The sequence below is a fragment of the Somniosus microcephalus genome, chromosome 6, assembly GCF_052327205.1.
Source record: "Somniosus microcephalus isolate GS21.2 chromosome 6, FLI_Smic_1.0, whole genome shotgun sequence".
Taxonomy (NCBI): Eukaryota; Metazoa; Chordata; class Chondrichthyes; order Squaliformes; family Somniosidae; genus Somniosus; species Somniosus microcephalus.
The window spans coordinates 54,966,830-54,993,548 of NC_140992.1; the positions used below are offsets into that span (position 1 = coordinate 54,966,830).

The following is a 26,719-nucleotide window of genomic DNA, read 5'->3' on the forward strand; positions in this document are numbered from 1 at the left end:
AAGTGAGGAGCACCTTTAACACTCACTGAAGAGAGGAGCTCCTTCAACATTGTACTGAAGTGAGGAGCTCATTTAACATTGTACAGAAGTGAAGAGCTCCTTTAACATTGTACTGAAGTGAGGAGCTCCTTTAAAACTCACTGAAGTAATGAGCTCCTTTAACATTGTACTGAAGTGTGGAGCTCCTTTACCATTGTACTGAAGTGAGGAGCTCCTTTAACATGGTACTGAAGTGTGGAGCTCCTTTAACATTGTACTGAAGTGAGGAGCTCCTTTAACATTGTACTGAATTGAGGAGCTCCTTTAACACTCACTGACGTCAGGAGCCCCTTTAACATTGTACTGAAGTGAGGAGCTCGTTTAACTTTGTACTGAAGTGAGGAGCTCATTTAACACTCACTGAAGTTAGGAGCTCCTTTAACAATGTACTGAAGAGAGGAGCTCCTTTAACACTCACTGAAGTGAGGAGCTCCTTTAACAATGTGCTGAAGAGAGGAGCTCCTTTAACACTCACTGAAGTGAGCAGCTCCTTTAACATTGTACTGATGTGAGGAGCTCCTTTAACATTGTAATGAAGTGAAGAGCTCATTTAACATTGTACTGAAGTGAGGAGCTCCTTTAACACTACTGAAGTGAGGAGATCCTTTAACAGTGTACTGAAGTGAGGAGCTCCTTTAATGATGTACTGAAGTGAGGAGTTCTTTTAACACTCACTGAAGTGAGGAGCTCCTTTAACACTACTGAAGTGAGGAGCTCCTTTAACATTGCACTGAATTGAGGAAGTTCCTTTAACATTGTGCTGAAGTGAGGAGCTCCTTTAACACTCACTGAAGTGAGGCGCTCCTTTAACATTGCACTGAATTGAGGAAGCTCCTTTAACATTGTACTGACGTGAGGAGCTCCTTCAACACTCATTGAAGTGAGGAGCTCCTTTAACATTGTACTGAATTGAGGAGCTCCTTTAACACTCACTGAAGTGAGGAGCTCCTTTAACATTGTGCTGCAGTGAGGAGCTCCTTTAACAATGTACTGAAGTGAGGCGCTCCTTTAACACTCACTGACGTCAGGAGCCCCTTTAACATTGTACTGAAGTGAGGAGCTCATTTGACACTCACTGAAGTTAGGAGCTCCTTTAACAATGTACTGAAGAGAGGAGCTCCTTTAACACTCACTGAAGTGAGCAGCTCCTTTAACATTGTACCGATGTGAGGAGCTCCTTTAACATTGTAATGAAGTGAAGAGCTCCTTTAACATTGTACTGAAGTGAGGAGCTCTTTTAACACTCACTGAAGTGAGGAGCTCCTTTAACATTGCACTGAATTGAGGAAGCTCCTTTAACATTGTGCTGAAGTGAGGAGCTCCTTTAACATTGTACTGAAGTGAGGAGCTCCTTTAACATTGTACTGAAGTGAGGAGCCCCTTTTACACTCACAGAAGTGAGCAGCTCCTTTAACATTGCTCTGAAGTGAGGAGATCCTTTAACATTGCACTGAAGTGAGGATGTCCGTTAACACTCATTGAAGTGAGGAGCTCCTTTAACATTGCACTGAAGTGAGGAGCTCCTTTACCGTTGTACTGATGTGAGGAGCTCCTTTAACATTGTACTGAAGTGAGGAGCTCCTTTAACAATGTACTGAAGTGAGAAGCTCCTTTAACATTGTACTGATGTCAGGAGCTCCTTTAACACTCACATGAAGTGAAGAGCTCCTTTAACATTGTACTGAAGTGAGGAGCTCCTTTAACAATGTACTGAAGTGAGGAGCTCCTTTAACAATGTACTGAAGTGAGGAGCTCATTTAACAGTCACTGAAGTGAGGAGCTCCTTTAACATTGTACTGAAGTGAGGAGCTCCTTTAACAATGTACTGAAGTGAGGAGCTCCTTTAACAATGTACTGAAGTGAGGAGCTCATTTAACAGTCACTGAAGTGAGGAGCTCCTTTAACATTGTACTGAAGTGAGGAGCTCCTTTAACAATGTACTGAAGTGAGGAGCTCCTTTAACAATGTAATAAAGTGAGGAGCTCCTTTAAATTTGTACTGAAGTGAGGAGCTCATTTTACAGTCACTGAAGTGAGGAGCTCCGTTAACAATTTACTGAAGTGAGGAGCTCCTTTAACCATGTACTGAGGTGAGGAGTGTGATGAAATATGCCATTCATCAGGCACTCTGTATTCTTTGTGTTTGATTGTGCCTGTGACTGTGACAAGCAGGGGAGTTTAGTTTCAGTTTCATTTCCTTACCTGTATTGTATTGTGTGTAGGGCTCCGCCCATACCTGGCCCCTACTTAAGCAGGCCCCAGCGTGTCTCACAGGCAGTACAGCAGATCTCTGGATGAGAGACACTTCTCCACTGTGTATTACTTTCTGAGTTAATAAAAGCCTTGCTTTGCTCCGTTAACGTTGAGTCTCGGATTCATTGAGGCGCATCAATTTTATTAACTCAATTTTCAACGCAATGGATCAACTCTTGAAACCCGAACGTTTGGATTTGGACCCGCATGCTTCGGACGCATCGGCACGATTCGGACACTGGTTTAAGTGTATGGAATTCTTCCTGGACAATTCCGCAGCCATCACAGACGCAACGGACGCTGAAAGTATGAAACTCGGAATCCTGCGGAATTGGGTAAGCCACCGGGTTTACCCCCTCATCCAAGACGCCGACACGTACCCGGCCGCCTGCGACATCCTAATGGCGCATTACCAGCAGCCTACGAACGAGGTGTACGCTAGGCATCTGCTCGCTACTCGCACACAGCGACCTGGGGAATCACTGGATGAGTTCCTAGTCACCCTGAAAATGCTTGGCAAAGACTGCAAGTGCCAAGATGTAAAAGCCGCAGTGTACACTGACGAGCTTGTTTGTGATGCCTTTATCACAGGCCTCAGCTCCACTTACATCCGGCAGAGACTACTGGAAAAAACGGGATTGGACCTGAAACAGGCTGTGGACACAGCGCGATCCCTGGATGTGGCCCAGAGAAACTCGGACGCCTACTCTTCAGCCAGCGCCGCCCACGCCACCACGTGTGCACCAAGGGCGCCGCCATCTTGGAAGGCATCTTCCCCGCCCGGCAGCCCGACACCGTCGGGGCCCCGCTCTCCCCCCAGAAGCCCTACGACAGCCGCGACGCGTCGGGGCCCCAACTGCTACTTCTGCGGGCAGCCGAAGCACACCAGAAACCTGTGCCCGGCGAAAGGCACCACCTGCTTTAAGTGCGGTAAGAAGGGGCACTTCGGGAAGGTGTGCAGAGGGAACCCCGCTGGAAAACCCGCCACCGCCGCGTGTGCGCCGTGGGAGCGGCCATCTTGGACGCCATCTTGCCCGACCTCGTGGGGTCCGCCATCTTGTGAGCAGACAGCGTGGACGCCACCTTGTCTCGATCAGGGCCCTACAGTGGCATCGGTCACAGTGGATCAGACCAGACCGCACCCGCTATCCAAATCAATGGTGGACATCGAGGTAAACGGGTGCGGGGTTAAATGTTGAATTGACAGTGGAAGCACGGAGAGTTTTATCCACCCTGGACTAGCACAACAACTCTCTCTAACGGTGTTCCCTGCTCGGGGCACCATCTCTATGGCTGATAAAACCCAGACATCGACCATTATGGGTTACTGCGCAGTACAATTGTCCGTTAACGGAACTGTATACGATAATTTTAAATTACTAATCATGAAGAGTCTATGTGCGAGCGTGATCTTGGGCCTGGATTTCCAGTGCCACCACCAAAGCATCACGCTCAATTACGGTGGGTCCCAGCCGCCCCTCACAGTGTGCGGTCTGGCTACCCTGAAGGTAAAGCCGCCTTCGCTATTCGCGAACCTTACTCCCAACTGCCGGCCAATAGCGACCAAAAGCAGGAGGTACAGCTGGGAGGACAGGCGGTTTATCGTGACCGAGGGGGACAGGCTGCTGAGGGAGCGCGTTATTGAATGCAGCAACAGCCCATGGCGCGCCCAAGTGGTGGTGGTGAGGGGTAGCGAGAAGAAACGGATGGTGATCGACTATAGCCAAACGATCAACAGGTACACCCAACTAGACGCCTACCCGCTACCCCGCATATCAGAAATGGTGAACCAAATTGCCCAATACCGGGTGTTCTCCACCATCGACCTCAAGTCAGCGTACCACCAGCTCCCTATCAGACCAGAGGACCGCCCGTAAACCGCCTTCGAGGCGAACGGACGCCTCTACCAATTCCTCAGAGTCCCCTTTGGGGTGACGAATGGGGTCTCGGTCTTCCAGAGGGAGATGGACCGCATGGTCGATGACCACCACTTGCAGGCAACCTTCCCCTACCTCGACAACGTCACCATCTGCGGTCACAACCAGCAGGATCACGAATCGAACCTCGAGAGGTTCCTGAAAACCGCACAAAAACTCAACCTCACTTACAACGAGGACAAGTGCGTTTTCAACACCACGCGCCTCTGCATACTAGGCAGCGTGGTGGAGAATGGGGAAATCGGACCAGACCCCGACCGATTGTGCCCCCTATGGGAGCTGCCCCTGCCCAACACTCCCAAAGCCCTGAAAAGGTGCCTGGGGTTATTTTCTTATTTTGCCCAATGGGTCCCCAACTACTCCGACAAAGCCCGCCCCCTCTTGAAAGAATCCTCTTTTCCGCTCTCTGCTGAGGTCCACGCCGCCTTCAAAAGCATTAAGCGGGATATTGAACGGGCCACGCTACAGGCAGTGGACGAGAACACTCCCTTTCAAGTGGAAAGTGATGCGTCTGACTTTGCCTTGGCGGCCACCCTCAACCAGGCAGGGCGGCCCGTAGCTTTCTTCTCGAGGACCCTCCAAGGGCCCGAGATCAGACACTCCTCCGTGGAAAAGGAGGCCCAAGCCATCGTGGAGGCAGTGCGCCACTGGCACCACGACCTAGCCGGCAAACGCTTCACCCTACTTACCGACCAGCGGTCGGTAGCGTTTATGTTTAATAATAAACAGAAGGGGAAGATTAAAAATGATAAGATTCTCAGGTGGCGGATCGAGCTCTCCACCTTCGAGTATGACATCATTTACCGGCCAGGGGCCCTTAACGAATCCCCCGACGCCCTCTCACGAGGGATGTGTGCCAGCGCCACCGGGGATCGGCTACAGACCCTCCACAACGACCTCTGCCACCCAGGGGTCACACGGCTGTTCCACTTCATAAAGTCCCGCAACTTACCCTACTCGATTGAGGAAGTTCGGTCTCTGACCAGGAACTGCCGCACTTGCGCTGAGTGCAAGCCTCGGTTCTACCGCCCAGATAGAGCCCACTTAATCAAAGCTACACGGCCCTTTGAGCGGCTCAGCTTAGACTTCAAGGGCCCCCTCCCGTCAGTCGACCGCAATGTTTACTTCCTGAACATTGTGGACGAATACTCCCGTTTCCCATTCGCCTTCCCCTGCCCAGACATGACCAGCGCCACGGTCATTAAATGCCTGAACAGCCTGTTCTGCCTGTTCAGTATGCCGAGCTACATCCATACGGATAGGGGGGCATCCTTCATGAGTGAAGAGCTACGCCAGTACATGCTGTCCAGGGGGATCGCCACGAGCCGTACCACCAGCTACAACCCCCAGGGTAACGGCCAGGTGGAGCGAGAGAACGGGACAGTATGGAAAGCAGTCACTCTAGCTCTAAGGACCAAGAGCCTCCCTATCTCCCGCTGGCAGGAAGTCCTCTCAGATGTGCTCCATTCGATACGGGCGCTATTGTGTACTGCCACTAATGCCACGCCTCATGAGCGAATGTTTGTCTTTCCCTGGAAATCTACCTCAGGCGTATCCATGCCGTCATGGCTCTCCACCCCAGGTCCGGTATTTGTACGAAGGCATGTGAGGGGCCACAAGATGGACCCTCTCGTGGAGTCAGTGCACCTACTCCACGCCAACCCCCAATACGCGTATGTCCGGCACGCCGACGGAAGGGAGGACACCGTGTCCATAAAAGACATCGCCCCAGCCGGTAACGACAACAACGATGACAACAACAGCAACAACGATCACAGCAACTCTTACCCACCCACTATCCTTTCATCACCCCCGGAAGAACATCGACCAACGGTGCCCCCACCAACTACCCCTTCAACAACCCTGGCAGCGCCCCCGGCAGAGACCCAGGAGGCCACCGGGGACACCCAGCCGACACCCACGGCACCACAACAGCTACGTCGGTCACAGAGGACTATCAAACCCCCGAACAGACTAAATCTGTAGAAGGGGTGAATGTGATGAAATATGCCATTCATCAGGCACTCTGTATTCTCTGTGATTGATTGTGCCTGTGACTGTGACAAGCAGGGGAGTTTAGTTTCAGTTTCATTTCCTTACCTGTATTGTATTGTGTGTAGGGCTTCGCCCATACCTGGCCCCTACTTAAGCAGGCCCCAGCGTGTCTCACAGGCAGTACAGCTTGGGCCTCCTTTTCCACGGAGGAGTGTCTGATCTCGGGCCCTTGGAGGCCCCAGCGTGTCTCACAGGCAGTACAGCAGATCTCTGGATGAGAGACACTTCTCCACTGTGTATTACTTTCTGAGTTAATAAAAGCCTTGCTTTGCTCCGTTAACGTTGAGTCTCGGATTCATTGAGGCGCATCAAGGAGCTCATTTAACACTCACTGAACTGAGGAGCTCCTTTAACATTTTACTCATGTGAGGAGCTCCTTTAACACTCACTGAAGTGAGGAGCTCCTTTAACATTGTACTGATGTGAGGAGCTCCTTTAACACTCACTGAATTGAGGAGCTCCTTTAACATTGTACTGAAGTGAGGAGCTCCTTTAATGATGTACTGAAGTGAGGAGCTCCTTTAACATTGTACTGAAGTGAGGAGCTCCTTTAAAACTCACTGAAGTGATGAGCTCCTTTAACATTGTACTGAAGTGAGGAGCTCCTTTAACACTCACTGAAGTGATGAGCTCCTTTAAAATTGTACTGAAGTGAGGAGCTCCTTTAACACTCACTGAAGTGAGGAGCTCCTTCAACATTGTACTGAAGTGTGGAGATCCTTTAACACTCACTGAAGTGAGGAGCTCCCTTAACATTGTACTGAAGTGAGGAGCTCCTTTTATGATGTACTGAAGTGAGGAGCTCCTTTAAAACTCACTGAAGTGATGAGCTCCTTTAACATTTTGCTGAAGTGTGGAGATCCTTTAACACTCACTGAAGTGAGGAGCTCCCTTAACATTGTACTGAAGTGAAGAGCTCAGTTAACATTGTACTGAAGTGAGGAGCTCCTTTAACACTCACTGATGTGAGGAGCTCCATTAACATTGTACTGAAGTGAGGAGCTCCTTTAATACTCACTGAAGTGAGGAGCTCCTTTAACATTGTTCTGTTATGAGGAGCTCCTTTAACACTCATTGAAGTGAGGAGCTCCCTTAACATTGTACTGAAGTGAGGAGCTCAGTTAACATTGTACTGAAGTGAGGAGCTCCTTTAACTCTCATTGAAGTGTGGAGCTCCTTTAACACTGGACTGAAGTGAGGAGCTCCTTTAACACTCACTGAAGTGAGGAGCTTCTTTAACATTGTACTGACTTGAGGAGCCCCTTTAACACTCACAGAAGTGAGCAGCTCTTTTAATATTGTACTGAAGTGAGGAGCTCCTTTAATACTCACTGAAGTGATGAGCTCCTTTAACATTGTACTGAAGTGAGGAGCTCCTTTAACACGCACTGAAGTGAGGAGCTCCTTTAACATTGTACTGAAGTGAGGAGCTCCTTTAACACTTACTGAAGTGAGGAGCTCCTTTAACATTGTACTGAAGTGAGGAGCTCCTTTAACATTGTACTGAAGTGAGGAGCACCTTTAACACTCACTGAAGTGAGGAGCTCCTTTAACATTGTACTGAAGTGAGTTTCTCCTTTAACATTGTACTGATGTGAGGAGCTCCTTTAAAACTCACTGAAGTGAGGAGCTCCTTGAACATGGTACTGGAGTGAGGAGCTCCTTGAACATGGTACTGGAGTGAGGAGCTCCTTGAACATTGTACTGAAGTGAGGAGCTCCTTTAACATTGTACTGAAGTGAGGAGCTCCTTTAACACTCACTGATGTGAGGAGCTCCTTTAACATTGTACTGAAGTGAGCTGTTCCTTGAACATTGTATTGAAGTGACGAGCTCCTTTAACATTGTACTGAAGTGAGGAGCTCCTTTAACATTGTACTGTTATGAGGAGCTCCTTTAACACTCACTGAAGTGAGGAGCTCCTTTAACATTGCACTGAAGTGAGCAGATCTTTTAACACTGTACTGAAGTGAGGAGCTCCTTTAATATTGTACTGAAGTGAGCAGATCTTTTAACACTGTACTGAAGTGAGGAGCTCCTTTAAAACTCACTGAAGTGAGGAGCTCCTTGAACATGGTACTGGAGTGAGGAGCTTCTTGAACATGGTACTGGAGTGAGGAGCTCCTTGAACATGGTACTGGATGATGTGCCTCAATAATTCCGAGACTCGATGTTAGCGAAACAAAACAAGGCTTTTATTAACTTCGAAGGTAACACGCAGTGGAGAGAGGTACCTTCCATCTGGAGATCTGCAGTACTGGATATGAGGCCAGACTGAGCTTGCTTACATAGGGGCCAGGTATGGGCGGAGCCCTACACACAATACATTACAATATACAATACAATGGTGAGGAGACGGAACTGAGGTAAGGGAACTGAAACCTGAAACCAACCACGGTCACAGGCAGTGATGAATGGAATATTTCATCACATTCACCCCTTCTATAGATTTAGTCTGCTCGGGGGTTTGATAGTCCTCTGCGACCGACGTGGCTGTTGTGGTGTCGCGGGTGTCGGCTGGGTGTCCCCGGTGGCCTCCTGGGTCTCTGCCGGGGGTGCCGCCAGGGTTGTGGAAGGGGTAGTTGGTGGGGGTGCCGTTGGTCGATGTTCTTCCGGGGGTGATGAAAGAGTAGTGGGTGGGTAAGAGTTGCTGTGATCGTTGTTGTTGCTATTGCCGTGGTTGTTGTCATTACCGGCTGGGGCGACGTCTTTTATGGACACGGTGTCCTCCCTTCCGTCGGCGTGCCGGACATACGCGTATTGGGGGTTGGCGTGGAGTAGGTGCACTGGCTCCACGAGAGGGTCCGTCTTGTGGCCCCTCACATGCCTTCGCACGAATACCGGACCTGGGGTGGAGAGCCATGATGGCATGGATACGCCTGAGGTGGATTTCCGGGGAAAGACAAACATTCGTTCATGAGGCGTGGCATTAGTGGCAGTACACAATAGCGACCGTATCGAATGGAGCACATCTGAGAGGACTTCCTGCCAGCGGGAGATAGGGAGGCCCTTGGTCCTTAGAGCTAGAGTGACTGCTTTCCATACTGTCCCATTCTCTCGCTCCACTTGACCATTACCCTGGGGGTTGTAGCTGGTGGTACGGCTCGTGGCGATCCCCCTGGACAGCATGTACTGGCGTAGCTCTTCACTCATGAAGGACGCCCCCCTATCCGTATGGATGTAGCTCGGCATACCGAACAGGCAGAACAGGCTGTTGAGGCATTTAATGACCATGGCGCTGGTCATGTCTGGGCAGGGGAAGGTGAATGGGAAACGGGAGTATTCGTCCACAATGTTCAGGAAGTAAACATTGCGGTCGACTGACGGGAGGGGGCCCTTGAAATCTAAGCTGAGCCGCTCAAAGGGCCGTGTAGCTTTGATTAAGTGGGCTCTATCTGGGCGGTAGAACCGAGGCTTGCACTCAGCGCAAGTGCGGCAGTTCCTGGTCAGAGACCGAACTTCCTCAATCGAGTAGGGTAAGTTACGGGACTTTATGAAGTGGAACAGCCGCGTGACCCCTGGGTGGCAGAGGTCGTTGTGGAGGGTCTGTAGCCGATCCCCGGTGGCGCTGGCACACATCCCTCGTGAGAGGGCGTCAGGGGTTTTGTTAAGGGCCCCTGGCCGGTAAATGATGTCATACTCGAAGATGGAGAGCTCGATCCGCCACCTAAGAATCTTATCATTTTTAATCTTCCCCCTCTGTTTATTATTGAACATAAACGCTACCGACCACTGGTCGGTAAGTAGGGTGAAGCGTTTGCCGGCTAGGTAGTGGCGCCAGTGGCGCACTGCCTCCACGATGGCTTGGGCCTCCTTTTCTACGGAGGAGTGTCTGATCTCGGGCCCTTGGAGGGTCCTCGAGAACAAAGCTACGGGCCGCCCTGCCTGGTTGAGGGTGGCCGCCAAGGCAAAGTCAGACGCATCACTTTCCACTTGAAAGGGAGTGTTCTCGTCCACTGCCTGTAGCGTGGCCCGCTCAATATCCTGCTTAATGCTTTTGAAGGCGGCGTGGGCCTCAGCAGAGAGCGCAAAAGAGGATGCTTTCAAGAGGGGGCGGGCTTTGTCGGAGTAGTTGGGGACCCATTGGGAATAATAAGAAAATAACCCCAGGCACCTTTTCAGGGCTTTGGGAGTGTTGGGCAGGGGCAGCTCCCGTAGGGGGCGCAATCGGTCGGGGTCTGGTCCGATTTCCCCATTCTCCACCACGCTGCCTAGTATGCAGAGACGCGTGGTGTTGAAAACGCACTTGTCCTCGTTGTAGGTGAGGTTGAGTTTTTGTGCGGTTTTCAGGAACCTCTCGAGGTTCGAGTCGTGATCCTGCTGGTTGTGACCGCAGATGGTGACGTTGTCGAGGTAGGGGAAGGTTGCCTGCAAGTGGTGGTCATCAATCATGCGGTCCATCTCCCTCTGGAAGACCGAGACCCCATTCGTCACCCCAAAGGGGACTCTGAGGAATTGGTAGAGGCGTCCGTTCGCCTCGAAGGCGGTTTACGGGCGGTCCTCTGGTCTGATAGGGAGCTGGTGGTACGCTAACTTGAGGTCGATGGTGGAGAACACCTGGTATTGGGCGATTTGGTTCACCATTTCTGATATGCGGGGTAGCGGGTAGGCATCTAGTTGGGTGTACCTGTTGATCGTTTGGCTATAGTCGATCACCATCCGTTTCTTCTCGCTACCCCTTACCACTACCACATGGGCGCGCCACGGGCTGTTGCTGCGTTCAATAATGCGCTCTTTCAGGAGCCTGTCTACCTCGGTCGCGATAAACCGCCTGTCCTCCCAGCTGTACCTCCTGCTTTTGGTCGCTATTGGCCGGCAGTTAGGGGTAAGGTTCGCGAATAGCGAAGGCGGCTTTACCTTCAGGGTAGCCAGACCGCACACTGTGAGGGGCGGCTGGGACCCACCGTACTTGAGCGTGATGCTTTGGTGGTTGCACTGGAAATCCAGGCCCAAGATCACGCTCGCACATAGATTCTTCATGATTAATACTTTAAAATTATCGTATACAGTTCCGTTAACGGACAATTGTACCGTGCAGTAACCCAGACTGGTCGATGTCTGGGTTTTATCAGCCATAGAGATGGTACCCTGAGTAGGGCCACCTTTAGGGAGAGTTGTTGTGCCAGTTCAGGGTGGATAAAACTCTCCGTGCTTCCACTGTCAATTAAACATTTAACCCGGCACCCGTTTACCTCGATGTCCACCATTGATTTGGATAGCGGGTGCGGCCTGGTCTGGTCCACTGTGACCGATGCCACTGTAGGGCCCTGATCGAGACAGGATGGCGTCCACGCTGTCTACTCATGAGATGGCGGACCCCACGAGGTCGGGCAAGATGGCGTCCAAGATGGCCGCTCCCACGGCACACACGCGGCGGTGGCGGGTTTTCCGGCGGGGTTCCCTCTGCACACCTTCCCGAAGTGCCCCTTCTTACCGCACTTAAAGCAGGTGGTGCCTTTCGCCGGGCACAGGTTTCTGGTGTGCTTTGGCTGCCCGCAGAAGTAGCAGTTGGGTCCCCGATGCGTCGCGGCTGTCGTAGGGCTTCTGGGGGGAGAGCGGGGCCCCGACGGTGTCGGGCTGCCAGGCAGGGAAGATGCCTTCCAAGATGGTGGCGCCCTTGGTGCACACGTGGCGGTGTGGACGGCGCGGGCTGAGGAGTAGGCGTCTGAGTTTCTCTGGGCCACATCCAGGGATCGCGCTGTGTCCGCAGCCTGTTTCAGGTCCAATCCCGTTTTTTCCAGCAGTCTCTGCCGGATGTAAGTGGAGCTGAGGCCTGTGATAAAGGCATCGCGAACAAGCTCGTCAGCGTACACTGCGGCTTTTACATCTTGGCACTTGCAGTCTTTGCCAAGCATTTTCAGGGTGCCTAGGAACACCTCCACCGATTCCCCGGGTCGCTGTGCGCGAGCAGCGAGCAGATGCCTAGCATACACCTCATTCGTAGGCTGCTGGTAATGCGCCTTTAAGATGTCGCAGGCGGCCAGGTACGTGTCGGCGTCTTGGATGAGGGGGTAAACCCGGTGGCTTACCCAATTCCGCAGAATTCCGAGTTTCATACTCGCAGCGTCCGTAGCGTCTTTGACGGCTGCGGAATTGTCCAGGAAGAATTCCATACACATAAACCAGTGTCCGAAGCGTGCCGATGCGTCCAAAGCATGCTGGTCCAAATCCAAACGTTTGGGTTTTAGGAGTTGATCCATTGTGTTGAAAAATAAGTTAATAAAATTGATGTGCCTCGATAATTCCGAGACTCGATGTTAGCTAAACAAAACAAGGCTTTTATTAACTTAGAAGGTAACACGCAGTGGAGAGAGGTATCTTCCATCTGGAGGTCTGCAGTACTGGATATGAGGCCAGACTGAGCTTGCTTACATAGGGGCCAGGTATGGGCGGAGCCCTACACACAATACATTACAATATACAATACAATGGTGAGGAGACGGAACTGAGGTAAGGGAACTGAAACCTGAAACCAACCACAGTCACAGGCAGTGATGAATGGAATATTTCATCACACTGGAGTGAGGAGCTCCTTGAACATTGTACTGAAGTGAGGAGCTCCTTTAACATTGTACTGAAATGAGGAGCTCCTTTAACATTGTACTGAAGTGAGGAGCTCCTTGAACATGGTACTGGAGTGAGGAGCTCCTTGAACATGATACTGGAGTGAGGAGCTCCTTGAACATTGTACTGAAGTGAGGAGCTCCTTTAACATTGTACTGAAGTAAGGAGGCCCCTTAACTTTGTACTGAAGTGAGGATCTCCTTTAACATTGTACTGAAGTGAGGAGCTCCGTTAACACTCACTGAAGTGAGCCGCTCCTTTAACATTGTACTGAAGTGAGCTGTTCCTTGAACATTGTACTGAAGTGAAGAGCTCCTTTAACATTGTACTGAAGTGAGGAGCTCCTTTAACATTGTACTGAACTGAGGAGCTTCTTTAACACTCACTGAAGTGAGGAACTCCTTTAACATTGTACTGAAGTGAGGAGCTCCTTTAACATTGTACTGAAGTGAGTTTCTCCTTTAACATTGTACTGATGTGGGGAGCTCCTTTAACATTGCACTGAAGTGAGGAGGTCCTTTAACACTCACTGAAGTGAGTTTCTCCTTTAACATTGCACCGAAGTGAGGAGTTCCTTTAACGTTGTACTGAAGTGAGGAGCTCCTTTAACAATATATACTGAAGTGAGGAGCTCCTTTAAATTTCTACTGATGTTCCTTCACGTGGTATTTGAATTTCCAGATTTCTGTGACTGAAGTATAAATCGTACTAACTTAATCAACTGATAGGGAGGAACTACTTTGCGCTCGATTTTGTTAACGGAGTCGGGTTGAGGGCGGGCCCGCTGCATTGCGACTTTCGGACCCGCACCCGGCTGCCGCCTCCCAGTTCTTCCGAATTTGGCTTCATTGGCCTCGTTACGGCCAACGTGCAGGTTCCTCCAGGCAATTGTTTGGAGTGTGTCAGTTTCTCTCAGCTGATGCCGGCTGTTTGTTTGAACATTCAAAGGGGCCATGTTCCCTTAGCATACAAATGTCATTAGGATGGCTTGGTGCTGTATTATCTTGAAAGGGGAGTTGACAGCGTCTGTTCTGAGCAAAATTTAACGAATGATATTGGTGGTCATGTTATCCCAGAAAGAGATTGATGATTTTTTGATGTATGTCTTTATTATCTGACTATGAAATGAAAAAGATGCCAGATGTGTTCCAATCTTTTGCTTAGTAATATTCATGTTTTTTTCTCTTAAAGGTGCTGGGAGCTGCAGGAACGGCAGCCCCAATAACTAAGTCTGCAGCCAGGTTCAATGAGGGCTCTCTCCATGCTCTTGTGGAGGGAGTTAGAGGATGTCAGGAGCTCCTCTTCCCTGGAAATGGAAGGAGGAGGCCTCCTCAGCAAACCAAGGCAGCTTGGCTGCAAATTGCTGAGGAGGTGAGCTCGAGGTCTGTGTGCAGACGCACATGGGTTCAGTGTGGAAAAAGGTTTAATGATCTGCTGAGATCACCTAAAGTGTGGCCTCTGTGTTCTGGGAAATGGAAGTTCAAGAGTGAGGGCTCAGGGCTACTTCCATGTAGAATGATGGTGGTGACACTGAGCGCAAACCACCGTTTATTGGACAGATGATGCCTGGGGTTTGAGAATGTCGGACTTATATTCATCTCCATGTGCCAGCCACCTGTGGTTGAAGCGTTAGCTTACGCGAATCTGGCATGGCTGAGTGCATCCCTTGCCTGACGACCAACAATGTGGTCGCCTGCTGCTGGATTGCCCTCATCTGGCCCCGCAAGGCATCACTCCCTGTCCTCCTTCTCATCCTCCTCCTCGTTCTCTTTCTCATCCTCTTCATCTTCCTCCAAGGAGGCTGAGCCACTTTTTCATCCAGCAGCACTAAGCCGCGCTGCTCTTCCTCCGAATCTGATGACCAGGATGAGAGGATGTAAATGGTTCCCATCCCATTGTTATAGAATTCAGTTGAGGCAAGAAGCTTGCAAGCGCACACTCAAAGTGGCCTGAAATTATTCCAATCAGTTCAAACAGCAGATGTGTGTCAGCTTGACCAGTCACAAGGTCAGTAGATTTGTAAAATCTTATCCCAAACCTCCAACAAAATTGTTGCATTTGAATGCCAGTCATGTTACAGGAGCGCTTTTAAAGTTCTGCACCAATAATGAGTACAGATCATTTTTCCCCAGGGTCTGATAATCTACATCGTAGGGTACTTAAGGAAGTGGCCCTAGAAATAGTAGCTGCATTGCTGATCATCTTCCAACATTCGATGGAATCTGGAACAGTACCCATGGATTGGAGGGTAGCTAATGTTACCCCACTATTCAAAACAGGTGGTAGAGAGAAAACGGGGAATTACAGACCGGTAAGCCTGACATCGGTAGTACGGAAAATGCTAGAGTCCATTATAAAAGATGTAATAGCAGAGCACTTGGAAAACAGTGACAGGATCGGACAAAGTCAACATGGATTTACAAAAGGTAAATCGTGCTTGACTAATCTACTGGAATTTTTTGGAGGATGTAACTGGTAAAATAGATAAGGGAGAACCAGTAGATGTGGTGTATTTGGACTTTCAGAAGGGTTTTGATAAGGTCCCGCATAAGAGATTAGCATGTAAAGTTAAGGCACATGGGATTGGGGGCAAGGTATTGACTTGGATAGAGAACTGGTTGGCAGACAGGAAGCAAAGAGTTGGAATAAACGGGTTGTCATAAGTCGCAACTTCTACAAGAAGTAACTCAGGAAGTACTATTGGACGGCCAGCTGAGGGCGCCGTCCGAGTAGTATAAATACTCGGGCGTGGGCCCAACTTGGCCAGAGACAATCTGGAAACAGGAAGCTAGTGACTACTAACTAGACCTCCATGTTTTGTTACAAGTCGATTAAAGCCTTGCTTTTTGTTCAACCAAGTGCGTAGTGAGTCTTTATTACGTCAATTTAATCGACTTGTTATCGTCTCCATGCTTTGGGTGATTCGGAACAACCAGCTGCAACTCGAACCGCAGAAAGGAACTTGGGCAAGAAACTGATCCATCATGGAAAAACTCCTTAGACCCGCTTGTCTCAACCTGGACCCGAATGCACCTGCGGCAGCGAAGTTATGGAAGCATTGGTTTCGTACCTTTAGCAACTTTCTTGAAGAATGTGGGGCAGATGCCCCGAATAAGTTATGACGTATCCCCTCATATGTATGATTATATTGAGGACTGTATAGACTACGACACTGCTATCCAAATTTTACAGCAGCTATATGTCAAGTCCCCGAATGAAATCTTTGCTGGACACCTACTGGCCACAACTCGGCAGCAGCCTGGGGAATCACTCAATGAATTCCTCCAGAAACTTTGCAGGCTCGGCAAAGATTGTAACCTTAAAGCGGTTACAGCTGAACAGTATCAAGAGGAACTAATCCGCGATTCCTTTATCAATGGGATTGCGTCCCCTTTTATATGGCAGCGCCTGCTGGAAAATAGAACCCTCAATTTACAGGCTGCTTATGACCAGGCGTGTTCCCTGGACTTGGCCAAGAAGAATGCAGACACTTATCTCCCACCATGTGCATGGGCGGCGGCTATCACCTTTAATGAGTCTTTCGATCGGTCTCGGGCGGATGCCCCCGCTGATGATGACTCTACTCTAATGGGCGATGACCCTACCCTAGAGGTCTTCGCTGATGATGACCCCGCCCTAGCAGCATCCTGGCAATCAGGAAGAAAGTGTTTCTTTTGTGGAGGTACGTTCCATTACAGAAAATTTTGCCCGGCTCGTAATGCGACCTGCAATCATTGCAGCAAGAAAGGACACTTTTCCAAGGTATGCCAGTCACGGGCCTCTGCTAACAAGAAAGGCTGCTCCTCTAAAGTATATCGGTCGAGAGCTCCTGTTAGCTTCACAGCTGCTATCTATGGAGCTGCTCCTCCCCCAAGAACCACTGCTAAGGCTACAGCTGCCGAAGGAAAAATTGCCCCTCCTCCCATCACAGCTGTTTTTCCCCAAAGTTTGTCCCATGCAGCCACGAAGGTTTCAGTAAATGGGCACACTCTAAGTGCGCTAATCGACTCCTGCAGCTCTGACAGCTTCATTAGTAAGCGGGCTGTCAGCAGGTTAAAACTGCGCATTTATCCCTCGGACAGGGAGATTGCAATGGCTCTGACGACTCTGACCACCAATTCTTCTGGCTTCTGTCTTGTCAACCTCATCCTCAATGGCCACACTTATCTCTCCACCCGGCTCGGAGTACTCGAAAACTTATGCAGCGATGTGCTTCTGGGACAGGACTTCCAGAAGCAGCACAAAAGACTCACTTTTGAGTTTGGAGGGTCGAAGCCGGAGCTTACCATTTCTAAGGTGCCGTTTTGTGCGCTCTCGGCAGCCTTACTCGGTGAGCCCTCCCTGTTTGCCAATCTCTCCCCCCACTGTAAACCCATAGCCATCAAATCACAGCGCTTTAGCCAAGACGACCGAGCATTTATCGAGGCAGAAATCTCTCGCCTTTTAGCTGACAGTATTATTGAGCCGTGTTCATCTCCCTGGTGGGCTCAAGTCGTTGTTGTGAAAAACCCTTTAAAACAACATAAGAAATGTCTGTGTATTGATTATTCGCAGACTATTAATCAATATACCGATCCGGATCCCTACCCGCTACCATGCATAGATGACATGGTCAACAACCTTGCCAAATACAAGGTATTTTCAACTTTCGATTTAAAGAGCGCGTACCATCAGGTACCGCTGAAAGACTCTGACAAAACGTATACGGCCTTTGAAGCCAATGGTCGGCTTTATCAGTTTCGTCGCCTTCCATTTGGGGTCACCAATGGGGTGGCCGTATTCCAACGGGCAATGGATGGCCTAGTCCGGCAAGAGAACTTGACAGATACCTTTCCGTATTTAGACAATATCACTATTGCCGGCCATGATCAAAAGGAGCATGACACCAATCTTCAGAGATATTTTGACGTTCTCCGTCGTCGCCACTTAATGTTAAACGAATCCAAATCGGTGAAATCGGTGCCATCAGTGAACATTCTTGGCTACTGGGTGGGCAACAGTGTTATTAAACCGGACCCAGAGCGACTTCGTCCACTTCAGGAGCTCCCTCCCCCTACAAATCTCGGCCCTCTTCATCGGGCACTTGGCATGTTTGCTTATTATGCAAAGTGGATACTTCACTTCTCCGATAAAATACAGCCCTTGCTTCATGCGAAGTCTTTTCCATTGGAAGCAACAGCTATTTCTGCCTTCAACCTCCTCAAACGACAGCTGGAGAAAGTCACGCTTCGCTCCATTGATGAAAACCTTCCTTTTATGGTCGAATGCGATGCATCGGAGGTGGCGATCTTGGCTACCTTGAATCAAGGTTGTCGACCCGTGGCATTCCTATCCAGAACCTTGCAGGGTAGCGTACCCCCCCCCCTGTCGAGAAGGAGGCTACAGCCATCATCGAGGCTGCACGCCAATGGAGTCATTTTCTTGCTCGGCGTCATTTCATGCTCATAACTGACCAGCGCTCCGTGGCCTTCATGTTGGATAACCGGAAGTGCACGAAAGTCAAAAATAATAAAATTCAACTCTGGAGGATGGAGCTGGCCGCCTTTGGACATACTATCTGTTACCGACCCAGCAAACAGAATGTGGCCCCAGATACCTTCACTTGGGCATTTTGCTCTTCAATGTCAACGTCGACTCTGGCGGATCTGCATATGGACTTATGCCATCCTGGCGTTACCCGTATGTTGCACTTTGTGCGCTCCAAAAATCTACCATTCTCAACGGAGGACGTAAAGAAAACATGCTCCTCCTGTAGGATTTGTGCAGAATTGAAACCACAATTCTTCCGCCCATCAGATGGCTTACACATACATACAATGCAGCCTATGCACAGGCTCAGCATAGACTTTAAAGGGCCATTGCCTTCATCGACGCGGAACACCTACCTACTTACGATGGTAGATGAGTATTCACGCTTTCCCTTTGCCTTCCCCTGTCCTAATATGCTTACCTCTACGGTAATTAAATGCCTCGATCAGGTCTTTTCCCTTTGCGGGACGGCCAATTTTATCCACACGGATCGGGGTCTCTCCTTTATGTCAAATGAACTTAAAAGTTATCTCTCCCAATGGGGAATCGCCTCGAGTAAGATGACACCATATCACCCAATCGGCAACGGACAGGTTGAACGATACAATGTCATCATCTGGAATGCTGTCCATCTGGCACTGAGGCCACGCAACCTACCAGGCCAGCAGTGGGAAACTGTGCTCCCCGACGTGTTACACTCTATCAGGTCTCTTCTCTCCACATCCACTAATGTCACGCCTCATGAGTGATTCTTCAAGTTCCGGCGTCGCTCTACACATGGGACATCTCTACCGTCATGGTTGGTGGCTCCAGGCCCTGTGCTACTCCAAAGGTTCGTCTGGTCTGCCAAGAACGACCCTCATTGATGAGGTGGAGTTAACAGAGGTAAACCCCACGTATGCACACGTGCGGTACCCTGATGGCCAGGAGTCTACCGTCTCGCTCAGAGATCTGGCTCCCTGCCCAACCGGTCACACGGGCCCGAATGATGAAGGATCCCACGACGATGATGTCAACACTCCGCACTCTTATGAAGATGACGCCCTAGCTGGGACACCGAGAGATCTGCCGGCAGAGTTACCGGATCAACTTAGGGAGCCGAATTCTCCCCGTAGGATGGCCACCCAAAACCAGGACGCCAGACAATCTCCAGCTATGACCCAGGATGAGGCCAGCTCTGCGCCTGTGGGGACCCGCACCCGGAGTCATGATATTCCCAGTCCTCCACAGGATGATCAAGACGACGCGGACTCTACCGACTTACTGGTACGGGCCAAGCGACCCAGGGACCAGGACACGGTCCGGGGAGGCGTGCCTTCCGGTCACAAGCAGAAAGCTAAACGACTACGGCTATTTTTGGTCTGCCTAGTCCGTTAAAGGAAGACTGGACTTCCTAACCTTTTAGGGAGGAAGAATGTCATAAATCGCAACTTCTACAAGAAGTAACTCAGGAAGTACTACTGGACGGCCAGCTGAGGGCACCATCTGAGGAGTATAAATACTCGGGCGTGGGCCCAACTTGGCCAGAGACAATCTGGAAACAGGAAGTTAGTGATTACTAACTAGACCTTCATGTTTTGTTACAAGTCGATTAAAGCCTTGCTTTATGTTCAACCAAGTGCGTAGTGAGTCTTTATTATGTCACGGGTCTTTTTCCGAGTGGCAGGCAGTGACTAGTGTGGTACCGTAGGGATCGGTCCTTGGACCCAAGCTATTCACAATATATATTAATGATCTAGACAAGGGAACTAGATGTAATATCTCCAAATTTGCAGACGACACAAAGCTGGGTGGGCGTGTGTGCTGTGAGGAGGATGCCGAGAAACTCCAGGATGATTTGGACAGGTAGGGTGACTGGGCAAAAGCATGGCAGATGCAATATAACATGGATAAATGTGAGGTTATCCACTTTGGTGGCAAAAACAGGAAGGCAGATTATTATCTGAATGGCAATAGATTGGGAGAAGGGGAAGTGCAACAAGACCTGGGTGTCCTTGTGCACTGTAGGGGTTCACAAAAAATCCCCTCAGCCCCGAAGATACTGGAGGTATTAATCTACATCGTGGACAGAGACTGTGCGTGACTTTAAATTGCCTCTGGGTTGGACAATGTTTTAAAACGTGCCCAGAACCGTAAAATGCTGCGTTACGGTGAGTGAACAACACCGGAATCGAGGAACTTCATGGAAAAATTCGCACACTTTAAGACAGTACATTTTATTAATAAAATTGTTCCCTGGAGTTTGGTAATTTCAAAGGGGTTTAAAAATGGCCGTCAGAAAAGCATGGTTGGGACACTGGGGCTTGGAAAAGCAGCTCTCAGCTCATGGATGTCTGTGAAAAGTGGGAGGGTCAAGCAGTGGCAGCCAGATTCTGTCAATCAAAAATGGGAGTTTCCCTTCCCTGCTGACAATTGATGTTTATTTACTGAGATTGCTGTCTTGTTGACATAAAGAATTATCCACTCAAGCTGTGGTTTCAATGACCGCAGGACAAAGGGCTTCTGTTTACCTAGTAATCCAACCCATTCAAAGCCCCTTACACACAATGAGACACACCAAAACTACGGAAAGGACTTTGATAGGGAACAGTTTAGAATGAATGGGTTTTTGAATCACCCATTACTCCCTTCTGTTAGCCCAAAAACTCCGGATGTGGGCGGGAACATTTCGGCCCCAGAACGAAAACATATTCAAACCACTCCAAGCCCATTTGAGTCAGCCAATCATGGCCTTTCTCTTGTGTATTCGAGCATATTGGCACGAATTTGCACACAGACCCTTTCAGCGCCAAATAGCAGGAGCTTGCAGGATATAAAGATAGCTCCTGAGAAGCTATCTCTCTCTCTTATTTTCCTTGGACCACAGGTGAGCAGGTTTCTGACTCCTCAGCAAGGCAATCCAGTAAGGAGTTAAAGGGGGGTGGTAATTTAAGGGAAATTGCTAAGATTGTTTAATTAACATTGTAGCCATTTATCCCTCACTTTGCCGTCTGTCTCCCCCCATTTAAGCAATTGTACAGTGATTACTAAAATCATGTGTTGTAGTTTTCTTTAGTTTAATAAAAGTTGATTTTCTCACATCCAGACCAGTTGTCCGTTTTAATATATCATTAATTATAAATCCTCCAGTCAGAACTGGAAGTGTGGGTTTAGCGATTCGAAACTGCTGTTTGGGATTGGTCAGAGTGTAGTAGCAAAAGGATGCCTGACCAGGTGAATTACCGTAAACCAGGTAAAGGAAGGTAAATTACCGTAAACCCCGAAAAGGATGCCCCCTACAAATTGGCGACCGCGGCAGGACTGGAGGCAGTTCTTGATATGATGAGTGGTCTGGATCTGGAGAAAGCATCGGCTCTTGTTTCTCTTGTTTTCAGTCTGTGGGTAGTCCTGCAGATGTTAGCGGCAGCGTGTAAGCTGACCTATTATAGCATAGGTGGCTGGGTTAAGAAGGGTGAGATGAGGAAGCAGGAGCAGGTGACAGAGGCCAAGAATCGGGAGTCAGAGTTGGAAAAGTGCCAGGCAGAGATAGAGCGCCTTGTGCAGGAAGCCACTGAGGCCAGAGATAGCGAGATGAGACTGTGGGAAGAGAATGTCCGCCTCATCTCAGAAGTTACAGCAGCTTATAAGCTGGCCTGCGACCAAAAGTTTAGTGAAGCAGATCATGGCCCCTGTAGGGCAGAGATAGAAAGCCTTAACATGGCTTTAAAAGGAGCAAGGGGGATGATTTGCCTGATTGGCCCGAAGACAGGTCAGCCGGATTTTACCAGCAGCCCAAATCAAACCGCCCCACAGGCAACACCCAGGGAAGCAGGGAAGGGCTGGCTAGGGAATTAGAGATCCCAAGGCAGCAGCCCACAGCTTCGGGTTTTGAGGAGCTCTGGCAGCAAGAAGGGGTGGACAATGGGGTGGTAGGAGAACGCCAGCAGGTCCCGCTAGGCAGGCGGGAACCAGGACCAGTGTACCCCCTCCGACAACGGAGGTATGGTCCGCCCGTGAGCGATAATAACCCAGGGGCTGTTCAGCATACCTATCTGGTACCCTATGATACCCAACAGCTCAGAGGCCTAGTGAAACATATGCTCATGCTTTCTGAAAAGGGAGACCCCTCAATGCACTTCCAACAGGTAGAACAGGCAGCCGGTGTTAACGGCTGTGATGATGAAGAGAAAGCCAAAATGTTGCTTTTCTCTGTGGATAGCAAGCTCTATCAGGCCCTTTCAGATGAGGCTAAGAGAGGGCAGAAGGGTTTTGAGTACCTGAAGGAGGAAATACTGGAAGCCATGGGTGCAAATGACGGCAATCCATTCGATCGTGTAGGGAAAACCCTGCAGAAGGAAGGGAAGACCCCACAGGCATTTGCAGACAGGCTGTGGCCAGTCTACAACAGCGCATGTACAGGGGGACAAAATAGGGCACACCTGAACGAGCGGAAGTGGACCCAATGGCTTTGTTGCCTGGTGTCCAATTGCCTACCCCAGATAAAAGTAAAAGCTGATACTTGGTTTGACCACCGAGACCCCCTAGTAACCGAAGAGACTGTAATCCGGCAGCTCACGGTAGCATATAGGAATGGGAGGAATAGTGAGACCCCCCAGCAAAAGGGTAAAGTCCATGAGGTTAAACCTGGGGCTCAATATAAGAAAGAGTGGCACCAGGAGGGGAGCCATCCCTCCCAGAACAAGGTCACTTGTTACAAGTGCGGGGAGGATGGCCACTGGTGCAGGGATTGTAAAAAGCCTGGGAGACACGATAAAGCCAGGACCCCCGCAGCCCCAACTCAGAAGGCAGAGACAGAAACTCCTCCCGATACAGTCGAGTCCATCCTGGAGTCGTTAAAATCTTTCCTCACGGCCAGTCAGGGAAAGGTAGCAGCCATCAGTGGTGCTGCAGCCCCCTCGCCCACCTCTGCCTCCCCACAATGACTGGCCGGTATGCTGGCCAAGGAGGGTGCACGTGCAGGCACTTTCTGGGACCCATATGAGTCCGGGCCAGTGGCAGCGATTACAGGCAGGGAGGGGACACAGGGAAAATTGTATAAATCTGACAAGACAAGTTCAAGTTAACAGGCTGTAAAGACAGGCACTGTGGCTTGTTTCCAGGGAAAGGTTGTCCAGCCCACAAATTGGGACACTTCCCTGCCCCAGTGGGACCTAAGTTTTGGCCAAAGTTTAAATTTGAACAAGTTATGTGGCTCAGAAACAGAGGAACAGCAACCTGAGATTAGAAATCTGCAGGCTGCTGCAAGTCCATTCACAGAGACTGCTCACGCAGGTGCGGTTCCCCAGCCCGTACCCCCAGCGGCTCCTTTTCAGTTTTCCCGCGCAGGCGCAGTCACGCGCCTGAGGGGAGAAGTTTCCCAACACCGGGTTCGCGCAGGCGCAGTCGCGAACTTGGAACCCCCAGCGGCTCTTGTTCACTGTGAGGCCGCGCGCACAGGCGCAGTCGGCCGTTTAAATGTCCCCGCTTCCCAATCTATACGCGCAGGCGCAGTAGCCTGCTTGGAAGACCCAGTGGTTCTTCCTAGCTTTTTCAAGGAAACCAAATGCACAGGTGCGGTTGCCTTTGATAGTGTAGTGGTTCCCCAGCCCTGTGAAGAGATTGTTCGCACAGGCGCAGTTGCCTGCGGGACCACAGCGGCTCTTTCTCAGTTTTCTCACGCAGGCACAGCCGCCTGTTTGGATACAGAGGCTTCACAGCCTCTGCCGGGGGACTCCGGGGAGGAGATTTGTGCAGGCGCAGTCGCCTGTTTAAAGGAACAAGCTTCCCAGCCCGCTTCTAGAGTGGTCCTCCCCATGATGTGGGACCCTGGGGAGGCAGGGATAGCAATCCCTCTTACAGGGGACATAGGGAAGGAGCTGGTACCAGGTTTTGCACCTGGAGAGGAAGATTTTCAGCCATCAGCAGCGGGTGGTGAGGGAATACTTGCCCCCAGTACAGGAGTGGGTAGGGAGAAGGAGACAAACCCAGAGTACCGGCAGGCTGCCAGGTATATTAAACAGTCCAGGCTGTTTGCATCAGGGGGAGAAGGTTTCCAGCCAGCTAGGGCTGTGACCCAAGCTCAGGGTCCGCCAGCCAAAGTTCCCCCCACAGAGATGCCCCTCAGAAGGTCTCAGCGGGTCTGCAAGCCCAAGAAAAGATGGTCACCAGAGTACCTGCCACAGAGAGCAATCTCCCGAGCCCGGGAGGAATCAGAACACAGGGGTCCCCAATCAGCAGCCATAAGCTGCAAGGGACCAGAAGCAGGAGTCAGTCCAGCTTCGCTGCAGGCAGCAGTAATCTGCGGCATTTCCAGAGATTAGCCTGGCCATCCGGAGATGGGCAGCATTTGTATTATAGCTTTGGTTTGATTATCATTTTGAATATAGCATGCTTTTTAAGGTGTTTGAATTTTAAGTTTTGATATAACTAATAGTTTTAAACCAGATTTTTTTTGTATTTTGTTACAGCTCCAAGCTGAGCAGAGGCATAGGACCTCTCTGTGTTTGGGATCATTTTGTGACAACTCCAAGCTGAGCAGAGGCGTAGGACCCTCTCTGTGCTTGGGATCATTGTGATTACATTGTATAACCAAGATTGCAACATTTTGTAATATGTTATAATGTAACGAGTGATGCAGTGGTATGAGACCCCTTATTGTAAATTGATGTATCTGTAGATGCCTACCGTACCACGATTTTTTCTCAAATTTGAGGGGAATAGATGGGTCGGGGCTATTAGGTAAATACAGGGGATTGTTGTTTGTCGGGGGTCAGAAAATTTTGCTCACTTCTTCGAGTGGATACTACAAGCAAGTTGGAAGTATCCAAAGGGAGGAATGTAGGGGTTCACAAAAAGTCCCCTCAGTCCCGAAGATACTGGAGGTATTAATCTACATCGTGGACAGAGACTGTGCATGACTTTAAATTGCCTCTGGGTTGGACAATGTTTTAAAACGTGCCCAGAACCTCAAAAGGCTGTGTTGTGGTGCATGGACAACACCAGAATCGAGGAACTTCATGGAAAAATTCACACACTTTAAGACAGTACATTTTATTAATAAAATTGTGCCCTGGAGTTTGGTAATTTCAAAGGGGTTTAAAAATGGCCGTCAGAAAAGCATGGCCGGGGCACTGGGGCTTGGAAAAGCAGCTCACAGCTCGTGTGTGTCTGTGAAAAGTGGGAGGGTCAAGCAGTGGCAGCCAGATTCTGTCAATCAAAAATGGGAGTTTCCCTTCCCTGCTGACAATCGATGTTTATTTACTGAGACTGCTGTCTTGTTGACATAAAGAATTATCCACTCAAGCTACGGTTTCAATGACCGCAGGACAAAGGGCTTCGGTTTACCTAGTAATCCAACCCATTCAAAGCCCCTTACACACAATGAGACACACCAAAACTACGGAAAGGACTTTGATAGGGAACAGTTTAGAATGAATGGGTTTTTGAATCACCCATTACTCCCTTTTGTTAGCCCAGAAACTCCAGATGTGGGCAGGACCATTTTGGCCCCAGAACGAAGACACATTCAAACCACCCCAAGCCCGTTTGAGTCAGCCAATCATGACCTTTCTCTTGTGTATTTGAGCTTTTTGACGTGAATTTGCACACAGACCCTTTCAGCGCCAAACAGCAGGAGCTTGCAGGATATAAAGCTAGCTCCTGAGAAGCTATCTCTCTCTCTTATTTTCCTTGGACCACAGGTGAGCAGGTTTCTGACTCCTCAGCAAGGCAATCCAGTAAGGAGTTAAAGGGGGGTGGTAATTTAAGGGAAATTGCTAAGATTGTTTAATTAACATTGTAGCCATTTATCCCTCACTTTGCCGTCTGTCTCCCCCCATTTAAGCAATTGTACAGTGATTACTAAAATCGTGTGGTGTAGTTTTCTTTAGTTTAATAAAAGTTGATTTTCTCACATCCAGACCAGTTGTCTGTTTTAATATATCATTAATTATAAGTCCTCCAGTCAGAACTGGAAGTGTGGGTTTAGCGATTCGAAACCGCTGTTTGGGATTGGTCAGAGTGTAGTAGCAAAATGCTGCCTGACCAGGTGAATTACCGTAAACCAGGTAAAGGAAGGTAAATTACCGTAAACCCCGAAAAGGATGCCCCCCTACAGCACCAGTCGCTGAAGGTAACCATGCAGTTGCAGCAGGCGGTTAAGAAGGCAAACGGTATGTTGGCCTTCATAGCGAGAGGGTTTGAGTACAGGAACAAGGATGTTTTGCTGCAGTTGTACAGGGCCTTGGTGAGACCACATCTTGAGTATTGTGTGCAGTTTTGGTCGCCTTATCTGAGGAAGGATGTTCTTGCCATGGAAGGAGTTCAGCGAAGATTCACCAGGCTGATACCTGGGATGGCAGGAATG

General features: G+C 49.6%; 1 protein-coding gene across 1 annotated transcript in view; it reads left to right on the forward strand.

Moving 5' to 3' along the window:
- Window positions 1-26,274, forward strand: part of LOC147115739 (uncharacterized) — a 251,890-nt gene extending 225,616 nt beyond the window's left edge. The window contains exons 4-5 of the mRNA XM_085990250.1: window positions 14,979-15,157; window positions 24,822-26,274. Coding sequence (XP_085846376.1) covers window positions 14,979-15,157; window positions 24,822-24,929 — 287 coding nt within the window. The 3' untranslated portion in view covers window positions 24,930-26,274. The remainder of the gene's footprint in view (window positions 1-14,978; window positions 15,158-24,821) is intronic.
- Window positions 26,275-26,719: the final 445 nt, after the last annotated feature.